Here is a 13074-nt window from a genome sequence, read left to right on the forward strand (position 1 = left end):
ATTGCATGTTAAAGTCCTCCAGGGGGACTTCAAAGTAAAGTAAGAAAAAAGATCAATAAAGTTTTTTAAATTGTAAAAGAAAAAAAGTTATAAAAGTTTAAATCACCCCCCTTTTGCCATATCAATTACTAAAAAATCTAAATCATAAAATAAAAATATGTATTTGGTATCGCCGCATCCGTAAAAGTCCGATCTATCAAAGTAGTGCATTATTTTTCCTGCATGGTGAACGTCGTCCGAAAAAAAAAATAAAGAATGCCAGAAATATACTTTTTTAGTTACCCTGTCTCCCAGAAAAAATGCAATAAAAAGCGATCAAAAAGTTGTATGTATTCCAAATTGATACTATCGGAAACTACAGGACATCCCACAAAAATTGAGCCCTTGCACAACTACGTCGACAGAAAAATAAAAAAGTTATTGACCGCAGAAAATAATTGAAAAAAATTAAATATCTTAAAAAAAATACAAGTACTACAGCAAAAAAAAACGATATAAGTTTGGTATCATAGTAATCGTACTGACCCATAGAATAAAAATATCAGGTCGTTTTTGTTGCAGTTTGTGCGCCGTAGAAACAGGACGCACCGAAAGATGGTGGAATGTCGGTTTTTTTCCATTTCTCTCCGCTAAGAATTTTTTAAAAGTTTTTCAGTACATTATATGGTACAATAAATAGTGCCATTGAAAAATACAACTCGTCCCATAAAAAACAAGCCCTCATACAGCGATGTCGATGGATAAATACAGGAGCTACGATTTTTTAAAAGGGAGTAGGAAAAAACAATAATGGAAAAAAGCAAAAAAGCTCCGTCACTAAGGGGTTAAGTGGAAGTATTACACCATCTTTGAGAACTCTATCTAGAGAGAGTTGCAGCTTGTAGCTTGTGAATTTTTCAGGTCTGAGATACAAGCTAGGGTGGATGAGTTTGGCAGAAGGTTTAATGGTCTTTGGACCGCAGCTTTAAAGTAATTTTGGTTAGTTTGAAAGGCTACAGGTTTCACCGAGGGGCCTAGAACTGCTGATCATAATTCATTGAGGGACATGTGCTGCTCCAGTTGTTCCCAGAGTTTTTTTCTCAGACTACAAACCCAGTCTACAGTTCTCGTAAAAAATGATGATTGGTAGAAAGTCAATAAGTTGAGCACTGTGTTACTGTTGATTCAGAATTGTAATGAATAAAAAATGAAAACACAAGAACTAGGTAAAATAATATGAATTTAGAATTTACTAAATATACCAGAAAAAATAGATATGACAGATAAAGTAAAAATAGGCAAGCAAATACTCAAATAAAACAGATAACAATAATCAGCAAATAGACGATAACAAAGTGAAATAAGAAAGCAATAGATGTCTTAGCTTTTGGACAAATCTAAAAGTTGCAAGCATAAAGGACCTAGGAATGTCATGAGGGTGGTGGTGTCTGTATGTCAAGACCAATCTGAGATCCCTCGCGCTCTACCTTGTCCCCCATCTTTTTATACCTAAAATTCCCTGTGAGCAAGAGGAAAATCAGTAGGCTTGGAAGACAATGATGACTGAGTTTGTACAAAGAATGGTTATCAAGTTTGCATGTTCAAGCAATGGTGTTTGGACTCTCATAAACTCCTTGATTGTGTAAATGACGTATCAGCCCGTGTAAACAGGCAGTTGTTTACTCATGAACAACTGCCTGCTAACTGTGAAAGGAGACGGATCGAAACAATCCCTGTCCCGCACCGACTCTATTCACTAGCGATGCTCGTCCCTGTGTAAAAGCACAGGAATGATCATCACTGGAATGACCTGTCAAGCATTTTTTGCCCAACAGGTCATCTAATGTAAAAGCACTCTTACCCATTAATTGGAATGTTGAAACCATAAAGAAAAATCATTGTTACTATAGGCGCTGCCATGCCTACTGGAGATTTGGGTAAGAGCTAAAATGGATTAACTTATTATAGGTCTTTTTTTATTCCATATGTAATTATATAACAAAAGACCTAGCTGTTGTAAGAAATGTTGTAGCAACAGAAATGGAGAATATTCAGAAGAGGGAGTTAAACGTAGGTAGGATGAACTACTAAAGATGTGGCCTATTTCGAACCTAAGGATACGAAAATCTTGGGGGGTTTTCATCTCCACTTTTCCAAAGCCATAATTAGAGTTGAGCGAACGTACTCTGCCGAGCTTGATGCTCGTTCGAGTATTAGCATACTCGATGGTGCTTGTTACTCGAACAAGCATCAAGCCACGTTCGACCCTGCCCCAGTTTTTGGCTCCTTCCCGCTGTGACGTGCCTGTTTGGGCCCCTCCCTGCTGCAACGCAGCGTGCATCAATGGCAAATTTTTTGTCTGGCAGGCAGGGGAGAGAGAGAGAGAGAGAAAGAGAGAGAGACGAACCTAGAGAAAAAAAAAAAAGCTCGGCACCCGGCGTTGCACATACAAAAATGCTCAAGCCTCCCATTGTAGTCAATGGGGTTCGTTACTCGAGTAGAGCTCTCAAATTTTACGAAAGGCTCAACTCGAATAACGCGGACTCGAGCATTTGGCTGCTCGCTCATCTCTAGCCATAATGTTTTAATTTTTCTATCAACATAGCCATATGAGGTCTTCTTGGTTCCATGGCAAGTCATAGTTTTTATTGGTACCTTTCTGGGGAACATATCATATATTGAATAACTTTTAATAATTTGGGGTGAAAAAACACATGAATCCTGCCATTATTTAGTTATTTTTTAACAGCATTCATTTTGCATTATAAATGACATAACTTTTTATGCGGATCAGTATTATTATGACAATACCAAAATTGTATATTTTTTCCTTTTATCCCTCTTTAAGTAAAAACTAGAGATGAGCGAGCACCAAAATGCTCGGGTGCTCGTTACTCGAGTCGAACTTTCAGTGATGCTCGAGAGTTCGTTTCGAGTAACGAACCCCATTGAAGTCAATGGGTGACTCGAGCATTTTTGTATATCGCCGATGCTCGCTAAGGTTTTCATTTGTGAAAATCTGCAAAACACAAGAAAGTGATGGAAACGACACAGAAACGAATAGGGCAGGCGAGGAGCTACATTTTGGGCTGCATCTCAAGTTCCCAGGTCCCACTATTAAGCCACAATAGCGGCAAGAGTGAGACCCCCCCCCCCCCCCCCACTGTCAGCCTAAAGATCGTTCTCCTCTGCCACAGCTGTAACAGCTGTGGCAGAGAAGAACGATGTTAGCCCATTGAATTCAATGGAGCCGGCAATACAGCCGGCTCTATTGAAAGCAATGGGTTGCCGGCGTACGCGGGATGAATTGTCGGGAAGGGGTTAAATATATAAGCCCTTCCCTACAATTCATCCAGAAATGTGTAAAAATAAAAAATATATATATACTTACCTGGTCCCGGCAGAACGATGTTAGCCCATTGAATTCAATGGAGCCGGCAATACAGCCGACTCCATCGAAAGCAATGGGCTGCCGGCGATCGCTGGATGAATTGTCGGGAAGGGGTTAAATATATAAGCCCTTCCCTGCAATTCATCCAGAAATGTGTAAAAATAAAAAATATATATATACTTACCTGGTCCCGGCAGACGGAGTTCAGTGCGGCAGGCTGCAGTTCTCCTGAACTGCTCTGAACAGCAGATTCATGAATGGGTGTGAGTGAGGGATGCCTCTGATTGGTCAGGCTGTGACCAATCAGAGGCATCTCATTCAGCAGGCGGGGATTTTAAATCCCCGGCTGCTGAATACTACTCACAGCTGTTTAGAGCAGTTCAGGAGAACTGCAGCCTGCTGCGCTGAACTCCGTCTGCCGGGACCAGGTAAGTATATATATATTTTTTATTTTTACACATTTCTGGATGAATTGCAGGGAAGGGCTTATATATTTAACCCCTTCCCGACAATTCATCCCGGGATCGCCGGCAGCCCATTGCTTTCAATGGAGTCGGCTGTATTGCCGGCTCCATTGAATTCAATGGTCAGTGCTGGTTTAATCGAGACGAGTACCGCGTGGTGCTCATCTCGAGTAACGAGCATCTCGAGCACCCTAATACTCGAACGAGCATCAAGCTCGGACGAGTATGCTCGCTCATCTCTAGTAAAAACCCTTTGTTGGAAAATATATATATATTTTTTTTCCATTTCTGCTTTCAAAGAGCCATAACGTTTTTATTTTTTCGAGGATGGAGCTGTTTAGGGGCTTGTTTTTTTTACATGACAGACTGTAGTTTTATTGGTTCAATGTAGGGATACACTTTTTAAATCACTTTTATTGCATTTTTGGGAGGCATTTGCCATGCAGGATACAAAGTGTTTTTAATTTATAGTGCTGGTCGTTACAGATGCGGTGATACTAAACATATGCTTATTTATTAACTTTTTTTAAACCCAAAAAAAGGAAAAAGGGTGCAAAAAAGTTTTAAAACTTTTTTACTATTTCTTTTTTTACCATCTTTATGTCCTTTTAGGGGAATTGAATCTGTGGTACTATAATAATACTACAATGTGTTATCGCTGTTGATTTACACTGATATATGGATCATTTCTGAAGAATAGGGACCCATTGTTTCCTCTCATGTATTATAGTATATGACAGCTTGGCTAACCTTGTCATATTCCGTGATACAAAAGTAAACCCTATGTATTCCATGTTCACATTACAGTCAGCAATCATCATTGGGCTTTAAGAGTTCTAATTGCTGCTTCTTTTGAATTATGATATCCTGAGGAGAACTCATCATATTTCTTCGTCTAATATTTCAGTTAATTGTTGTCACTCAACTGTAATTAAAACATCTATGTGATTTCACATGGTTTGAGATATGGACTCCCTCCAAGGTATTATTGTCCCGCTGCTTTCAGCAGTACACAATATTACCGCCATCAACTCAACCCTCTTTAGAATTTCAAGATTATAGACATTATACTGAATAATTCATTAATGCTTTAATTGTATCACTTTACAGATTTAGTATAAGTCCATAAAAAAGCAATATTGTATAAATTAAAAAAAAAATCCAGTTTGCCCCTTGAAAAAACATGTTCACACTCGTAGAGGAATTTTGCCATGGATTTGCCATAGAATCTGTGTCAATTCTGCGGAAAATGTTTTTCCTGTTATTTTCAATAGTGCACGAATCATAGCATTTACATTAGATATACGTCAGCACAGTGTGGCTTTACATCCAATCAATCTACTTCAGAGAAGATGCATTATGTGATCTGCACATTCCTGCCCATTGAAGGCAGGGGATAGGTGCAGCCTCCTGATGACATCAGGCAATATGGGTTATGAGGATGGCTGGCGCGATTTTGAATGTGGTTATTGCTGTATGCCGTTGACTGCAATATGGCCATGAGCACACTGTTTATCATCATGGGCATGCAAGTGGATTGTGTAGCTTGTGAATATTAAATGGATATTTTTGTTGTGATTAGGCAATTGTGTACTTTTTTCCCCTTCTTGATAACCTAGGATAGTTCATATCTCCAGAGAAATGGGTTGGGGGCTAGGAGGTGTTTATTATTTGTCTTTGCTGGAACAGTGCTCCAATTTATATTATTTAGTAGGCAATGATTTATGATTGCCTGTTACTGTAATGACTTTCTGTCAATACTTTCATGTGCTTTGTGCATGTAGTCATTGTATCTGCAGAAATTACTGTCTTTTATTTTATGTAATCTGAAGAACTGTCTATTTATTGGTTCAAGATTTAGTGCTTTACATTTTATGGCTAATTTGGCTAATATGGCTAATATCATATTATCATTGGCTATTATCATATTATCATTTAGGATGTACATTATCTATTAGGGTTCCACTTAAACCTTATGTGATATTGATTAGGCACTATGTATTATATTAGTCTAAATAGTAACTTAGGCCTCCCTCACACAGGGCGTTTTATACAGCGTTTAGCGCTGCCTTTTCAGCCCAGCGCTAAACGCTGTACAACACTCCCATTCATTTCAATGGGGCTGCTCACACAGGGCTGAAAACGCAGCGCCTTCCAACGCTGCGCTTTGACAGCGATGCAAGTTCTAGTTTGGGGAGTTTTCAGCCCTGCATCGCCCATTAAAATGAATGGGCAGCGGTTTCAGCACTGCTGAGAACGTGGCAACACTTGATGCCGCGTTTTTGGCAGCATTAACCGCTCGCCGATTTTCGGGGTGAGGGCTTGCAATAGAAGCCCCACCCCGAAAATCTGCTCCAGCTGGCTAGAGAGAAAAAAAGAAAGTTAATACTCACCTAGCCGCTGCAGTCCGGGTCGCGGCTGCTGGTCTCTGCCCCTGATGCGGGCTTCCCCTGCATTCACAAGTCTATTGCCGTAGGCCAGGTTTGAGAACCCCGCCTCCGGCAATAGAGTGCTGTGTTTGGTTATCGGCATGCTCGATGCCCAATCACAGCCCTTCATTGACTGTCTCAGCCAATCAGCGCCGGAAAGCTCTGATTGGCTGAGACAGTCAATGAAGGGCTGTGATTGGGCATCGAGCAAGCACCAACAACCACTCACAGCACTCTATTGCCGGAGGCGGGGTTCTTAAACCTGGCCTCCGGCAATAGACTTGGGAGTGCCGAGGAAGCCCAGGTCATCGGCAGAGACCAGCGGCCGCGACCCGGACTGCAGCGTCTAGGTGAGTATTACTTTTTTTTTCTTTTCAGCATTCTTGGCTGCGTTTTCAGCCGAGCTGAAAACGCAGCCAAAACGCTGGCATAAAGTATGTCAGCGCTGCTGAAACGGGGCGGAATCTGCAGTAACGCAGTGTTGAAAAATGCTGCGTTTCTGCAAACGCCCTGCGTGAGGGAGGCCTTAGGGTTTGTGTAGGGTGTATGTAAGGAGGTTGCTGAATGGGACCACCCGTGTTAGGGTGATTATCCGCACTGTTTGGCAGGGTTTGGATGTTAGAGTCATGGTAGAATGAACTTTCTTATCCGCAATCTCTCCTCATATAAAAGTTACATATTTTGGCACATGCCTCCTTGTGTTCACATTTTGGTATCTTATACCAGCACCACCACTTTTTCAAAAAGTTGTATGGGCTTAGCATTAAGGAGCATCACATTTACTATCCATTTATGCCAGAAGCTGGTGTAAATTACAGATGAAATCTAGGCTAGCTCGTTGCTGGCATTGATTACAGATATGAAACATGGACAGCCCAAAGGTGCGTCAAATGTATTAAGAGGTGCTTACCAGGTATATGCAGTCGATCCCCAGCAGAACTTTTCCTTGCCACTCCATGGCCAGACCAAATATGCAACAGCCATCAGGAACCTGAACCCGTTCCCAGACAGAGTTCAAATGAAGAAATGATACGGCAGCATCCAGGTTTCAAAAAGTAACTTAGCAAACTTTATTCTCCCAGGACAGTAATATAGTGACGTTTCGACCAGATGGTCTTTTTCAAGCTGAAAACGTCGCTATTTTCACGTCATGGGAGAATAAAGTTTGCTAAATTACCTTTTGCAACCTGGATGCTGCCGTATCATTTCTTCACGTATTAAGAGGCGCATCATACTTCATGCCAGCACCATCTTAACTTAAAGGGATATATATATATATATATATATATATATATATATATATACACACATATATACATATATATATACACATTTAGGCCTCCTTCCCACGAATGGATTTCCGCTGCGTAATTCGCGGCGAAAATCCGCAGCGTTGCCCGCAGCTATTAGGTTCTATTGAACCTAATAGCTCAGGGCACACAGTGCGGAATTCCACCGCGGAATTCCGCACCGTGAAATTTCCCGTCCTCACCCGCGGCATGCTCTATTTGCCGCGGGTGTACGCGCTGACGGCTTCCATTGCACTCAATGGAAGCCGTCCGTTCACGCTATCTCCCGCTGTAACACAGCGGAAGATAGCGTGAAAACGCTTTCCCGCCTACCGCCGCCGCGGTGGGTGTGTCATGTGACGCGGCGGTGGTGGGCGGCGAAGCGTCATGCGGGAGCGAAGAGTATGGGGTCTCTGGGGGGCGCCGTGACGGGCTTCGCCACGGAATATTCCGCGGCGGAGCCCGTCACGCTCGTGTGCAGCCGGCCATATACATATATATACACACATATATATATATATATATAGCAGCAACCCAGGGATCATTCACTCACATCACAGGTAGTCACCAATGGGTTGAACTACAAATTCTGCCATTCATTGAATCCAGCCCCATTGACCACAAAGTGAAATCCCTGGATGCTGTCACATCCAGGGGATTCACATCCAAGGAATCCTCTGCTGCGGCTGTGACAGTCGCAGCAGGGAATAGCCATGGCACCGCACTTTATGTTCAAATTTTGAACGCACCCAAGTGCCATTTTTAGAATGTGCCACCCACTTTGGTCACGCGAATTTTTGACTCATGTGTTTTGCGTTCGTTTTATGCAAAAAAATGCAACAATAAAGACTGACTGAGCCATAAGTGGGAAGAGATTAAATTACTCTGAAAGAAGACAATCTAAGTATGCAGAATTGAAACGATTTGGTATTAAAGCCTATGATAATGTTTACTCATTTTTTTGTGACAACAACGCTGCTTATTTGCACAGTGTGAGAATGTTTAATACCAGGTTTATTCCTGTGTTAGCAAATTTGAGAAGAGCAACTTACAAACTCCAGTATTTATAAGCTTGGTGATCACAGCAAACAATGATAAAACACTACAGCTTGCATCACAAATGACATGGAATGAATAAATCATTCATGGCATTCCACCTTCTAAATATACCCATGAGCTACTGCTGTGACAGCAGGGGCACCTGCAAAGGAGGGTGGAGGAAATTAGGTGAAGCCACTTTTTCTATATTGTATTTTTTAAGGAGGCAAACTGCAAACACTTGGGTAGAGCTCACTGGTTCTAGTTTGTTATTTGGAAGTCTTGTACTATAAGTAGGACATTAGAGGTCCTATAACATGAAATGACCCGTAGCACACAGATTCCAACAGGTCGCCCCAGTGATAATCATTCCTGTGCTTTTACACAGGAACGATCATCGCTCAGTGAATGGAGGAGGAGCGGACCGGGGATCGTTCTGGCCCACCCGAATCCATTCACAGTAAGTAGGCAGTCGTTCGTAAGACTTTCTGTTCACATGGGCCAATCCATTGTTCAGGTTTCTGCATGCAGAAGCTGATCGATAAATGAGAGGCAAACAAATTTTTAAATGTCGTTCAGTCGCGGCGTGCATTTACACTCAACAATAATCGTTCAGATTCCTGCTGGATGTAAGGATTTGAATGATTTATAGGACCATGTAAAAGTGCCCTAACTTACTCTTCAAATACAGTACATTGTATAATGTATCATTCAATATTTCATTCATATTATCCCATAAATGTTAATGTTTGTTGGACCAGAAATTGCATTGAAAATACATCACAATTGTTTGACATCTGCTTTACTCATAATAATAAATGTGCTACGTAGCAAAATTTGCTGCATGGTAGCTATTAAATATCATAATGCCACCATCTATTTCATAACTTAAATTGCCAATTTAGTAGTTTCAGATATTGCTATCAACACAGTTTTGCTGAACTATGCTACAGAAGATTTTCTTAATCTTCAGTAGTATCATATAGTCTCTGCTTCCTCCTCCATACTTACAATGAGATACTAGTGTTGATCTAAAGATGTAATCACTAGGTGGGTGGTGCTTGCGATTGTAGGAACATGATGATCAAGGCCAATGACTGATGGTCAGTGTAAGGTCAGTTTCACACAAGTATATTGTGCGCTCATTTCTACATACATAGTACGGATATGTGTCCCAGCCTGATCTTGGGGTTTACTGACCTGAGTTGTCACTATTGTAAGAATCTTTGATGGTGATTGTTTGGGTTAGCAAACTTAGGAGTCGGGCTAGGAGACACATCTATATTATGGACATAGAAATGTAAAAAATTAAGTTTCATGTCTTTGCTGTTCTTCAGTAGGGTGGCCCAAAAAACTCAACTTTCAACTACAAAGCAAGACACCATATTTTTTTCCTTTTAACAAACCTTTATTGGGGCAGAGTTTCAGGGTCTATGACAAGGTTGTGATCAAAGACCATGAATTTTCAGACTTTTTTCTAATGACGAAGATGAAAAACAACTGTTGCTTGAAGTCGTGGAAGCAAATCGCAAGGCTGTTCCAACACAGATTACCAAAAAGTCTGCTGTCCAGTCCTTAAGCACTGACTGATGAGGATTTGTGTCGGAATTGTGACTATTTTCATATATTTAGAGGTATTGTTGTAGGATCAGCACAGATATGTATATTGTGAGGACAAATGCCAGTGTCAATACGTAATGCTTTAAAGTATAGTAGTTCTTCTGCAAAAGCAAATTGTTAATATTAATGCTGCAGCTTGTATAATTGGAAAGCTTAAGCACCATTTCTCATAATATACGTCAGTTTTGAGAACCATCTTGCAGTTTGAATTTAAAGCTAACACTTTACCCCCACATTAATATTAGCAGATGGAACAAATTGGGAAGGTGTCTTGCTGTATAGCTGCAACACTATTTTTTGCCATATCTTTATGGGCCACCCTACTGTTCAGCCTCTACTGTATTCAACTTTTCATCTTTTGTGGATGATAGTACATTAATCATGTGGTTCTGGATGGTGAAATTGAACAGTTTGCATTATTTCAGGATTGATCTTAGTGTCCTAGTAGCAAATTCTGCATCTATTTCTTGCTGTCATTCATGTATTCAATAAGAGGTACAGAGTAGTCAGTGGTAATAAACAGGTCAATCTTCTGAAGTATTAGTATAATCAGTAATGGTTAGTGACTAGTCAGAGTCTCGTTTCTAGATACAAAACTTTTGGGTCCTATGGCCTGAAGATCTGTTATCACCAGTGGCTTTGCAGTCTATTATTATTCGGTATATTTATTGATGGTCCATTGGCCTAGCAATCCAGAGTCAACATTTACAATAGCTATACAACCCATGGTATTCAAGAAGTTTGTACTCCTGGGTGATTCAGTGGAACTGCGGATTATTTTAAGGTAGTTCTGTCTTTGATCCAAAGGTCCCCAAATACATAACAGAAAAGTTCAAAAGTTGTTTAAGGCTGCTGATTTTCACCTGTTGGATATGTGAAGGCCACCCAATTTTCCTTGACATCATAATTTCAATGCCCAATCCTTTTGTTCCCCTGGAGATAAACCACTGCCAGAACTGTCTACTGGTTCCTCCACAGCCCATACTAGAAACATATGAACGCTCGGCAGAAATGAGCATTCATATGTATGCAGAATCCTGCAGAAATAGCTGTTGGCCGAATGAATGACGGGCGAGAGCTGCCTGTGATTGGCTGAGCACCTTATTCAGTTCTTTCAGCAGGAGGGGATTTTAAATCCCCGGCTGCTGATAGATCAGCACCACAGTGCAGGGGACAGCAGGAGAAGATGTGGCTGAGCACCAGCAGCTGAAGGAAGGTGAGTATCTTTTTTTTTTTTGCTTTTTAAACCACTTTTACTTGATTTTCAGGGAAAGGCTTATATTTACACCCTTCCCTAAAATTAATTGCTGGCAGCAGAATCCTCTACTGCAGATGTCATGTGTGACAGCTGCGGTAGAGAATTGAAGAATTCCTCTGCTGCATCACAGATGTGACAGATGTAGCAGCAGGGAATTCTTTTAACTAGTGGGGATGCAGGAAACATGTGTTCTTCATCCCCATGGGGGACACAGCAGCGGGAGACAGGTAAGTATATTTTTTATTTTTTACACTAAAATTTTTTTTTCAGGGAAGAGCTTACATGTAAAGCTCTTTCCTGAAAAACAGTTCAGTGGTGCCGGCAGACCATTGTCTTCAATAGAGCCGCCGGCAGCAGCAGCGGCTTCATTAAAGAGAATGCCTGCATTTTTTTTTTTACACTAACATTTTTATTTTTCAAGGAAGAGCTTATATGTAAAGCCCTTCCCTGAAAAAGAATGCAGGGGTGCAGGCAGAGCATTGTGTCCAATGGAGCCGCCAGCAGTAGCCATGGCTTTATTGAAAACAATGCGTTCATTCCCTATGGTGCATGCATGTCCTATCTTTGCAGGCACGCACCTGTAAAGTACGGACATGTGCACACTCCATAGGGAATGCAATGTTGCAAATAGAAGTGTGTTTTTGTGCATGCGTATGTACACACAAAAACAGGCTCGTGTGAACCTACCCTTAGACAGTGTTATACACTAGTTTTAGGAGTTTTGGACCAAATCAAAATTTTTGCAAAAGTTTGGTTAACCAGTCAAATTAAACTTTTCAAAAGTTGGCTCATGATTACCTACTAGTAAAAACATTCTCATGCAAATTGGAAATTTCACATATGGCAATAAGAATAGTTTTCATGTATTTAATAGGTGGAAGCAGTGGATTTTAATATAAATTTAGCAAGGAAAAATGCTTCTTTTAAATACATATTTTTCTGTTTAGAAAATTTCAAGATGTTTCAGCATTAATATTCATACTTGTTTTTCTTTTAGGCCTGCATTCTGGAGAGACAAATATTTGACTTCCTTGGCTACCAGTGGGCACCCATCTTGGCAAATTTTGTACATATCATTATTGTTATACTTGGATTATTTGGAACCATCCAGTGTAGGACGCGTTATATAACAGGAGTAAGTATGTGTACTTTGCTACTACAGCTGTTTGAATTGGACTGCAGATTTTTATTGATTTGACTTACAATGATTAAGATAGTATGCCAATTACCTACAGCAAATATATTCTTTGGGACTTTCTTCTTAATGCCTATATGGTAAAAACCTGTTTTTTATTAATAATGTATTTTTTTTTTTTCATTTCTGGGAATATCTGGCAAGCTAGATTGTATGACACAGTAGATAGGAACAGAGTTGAGGCTGAGTTTTTCATTTAACGCACATATTAACTTGGGCTTTAATCCCATCCCACTATAAACATACAGTGGGAGATTAAAGCACATGTGTGTGCACATAAGAGTGTGTGCATTCCTGTGGGGCTGTGCCCAAGTTGTCAGAGATTGCTTGGATACAGAAGAGCTGTGGGAATGATCAGGACCAATCTGCTATGACTCTGAACATGTGACCACAATTCATGTTATTTTGTAA

At 40.6% G+C, this 13074-nt stretch overlaps 1 protein-coding gene across 1 annotated transcript in view; it reads left to right on the top strand.

Annotated features, from left to right (window-relative positions):
• The window catches only part of NKAIN2 (sodium/potassium transporting ATPase interacting 2), a 793322-nt gene that overhangs the window by 285472 nt on the left and 494776 nt on the right, over nt 1-13074 (top strand). Inside the window, exon 2 of the mRNA XM_066591198.1 lies at nt 12466-12603. Within this exon, the coding sequence (XP_066447295.1) occupies nt 12466-12603 (138 nt within the window). The remainder of the gene's footprint in view (nt 1-12465; nt 12604-13074) is intronic.

Source organism: Eleutherodactylus coqui, chromosome 1 (genome assembly GCF_035609145.1).
Source record: "Eleutherodactylus coqui strain aEleCoq1 chromosome 1, aEleCoq1.hap1, whole genome shotgun sequence".
Taxonomy (NCBI): Eukaryota; Metazoa; Chordata; class Amphibia; order Anura; family Eleutherodactylidae; genus Eleutherodactylus; species Eleutherodactylus coqui.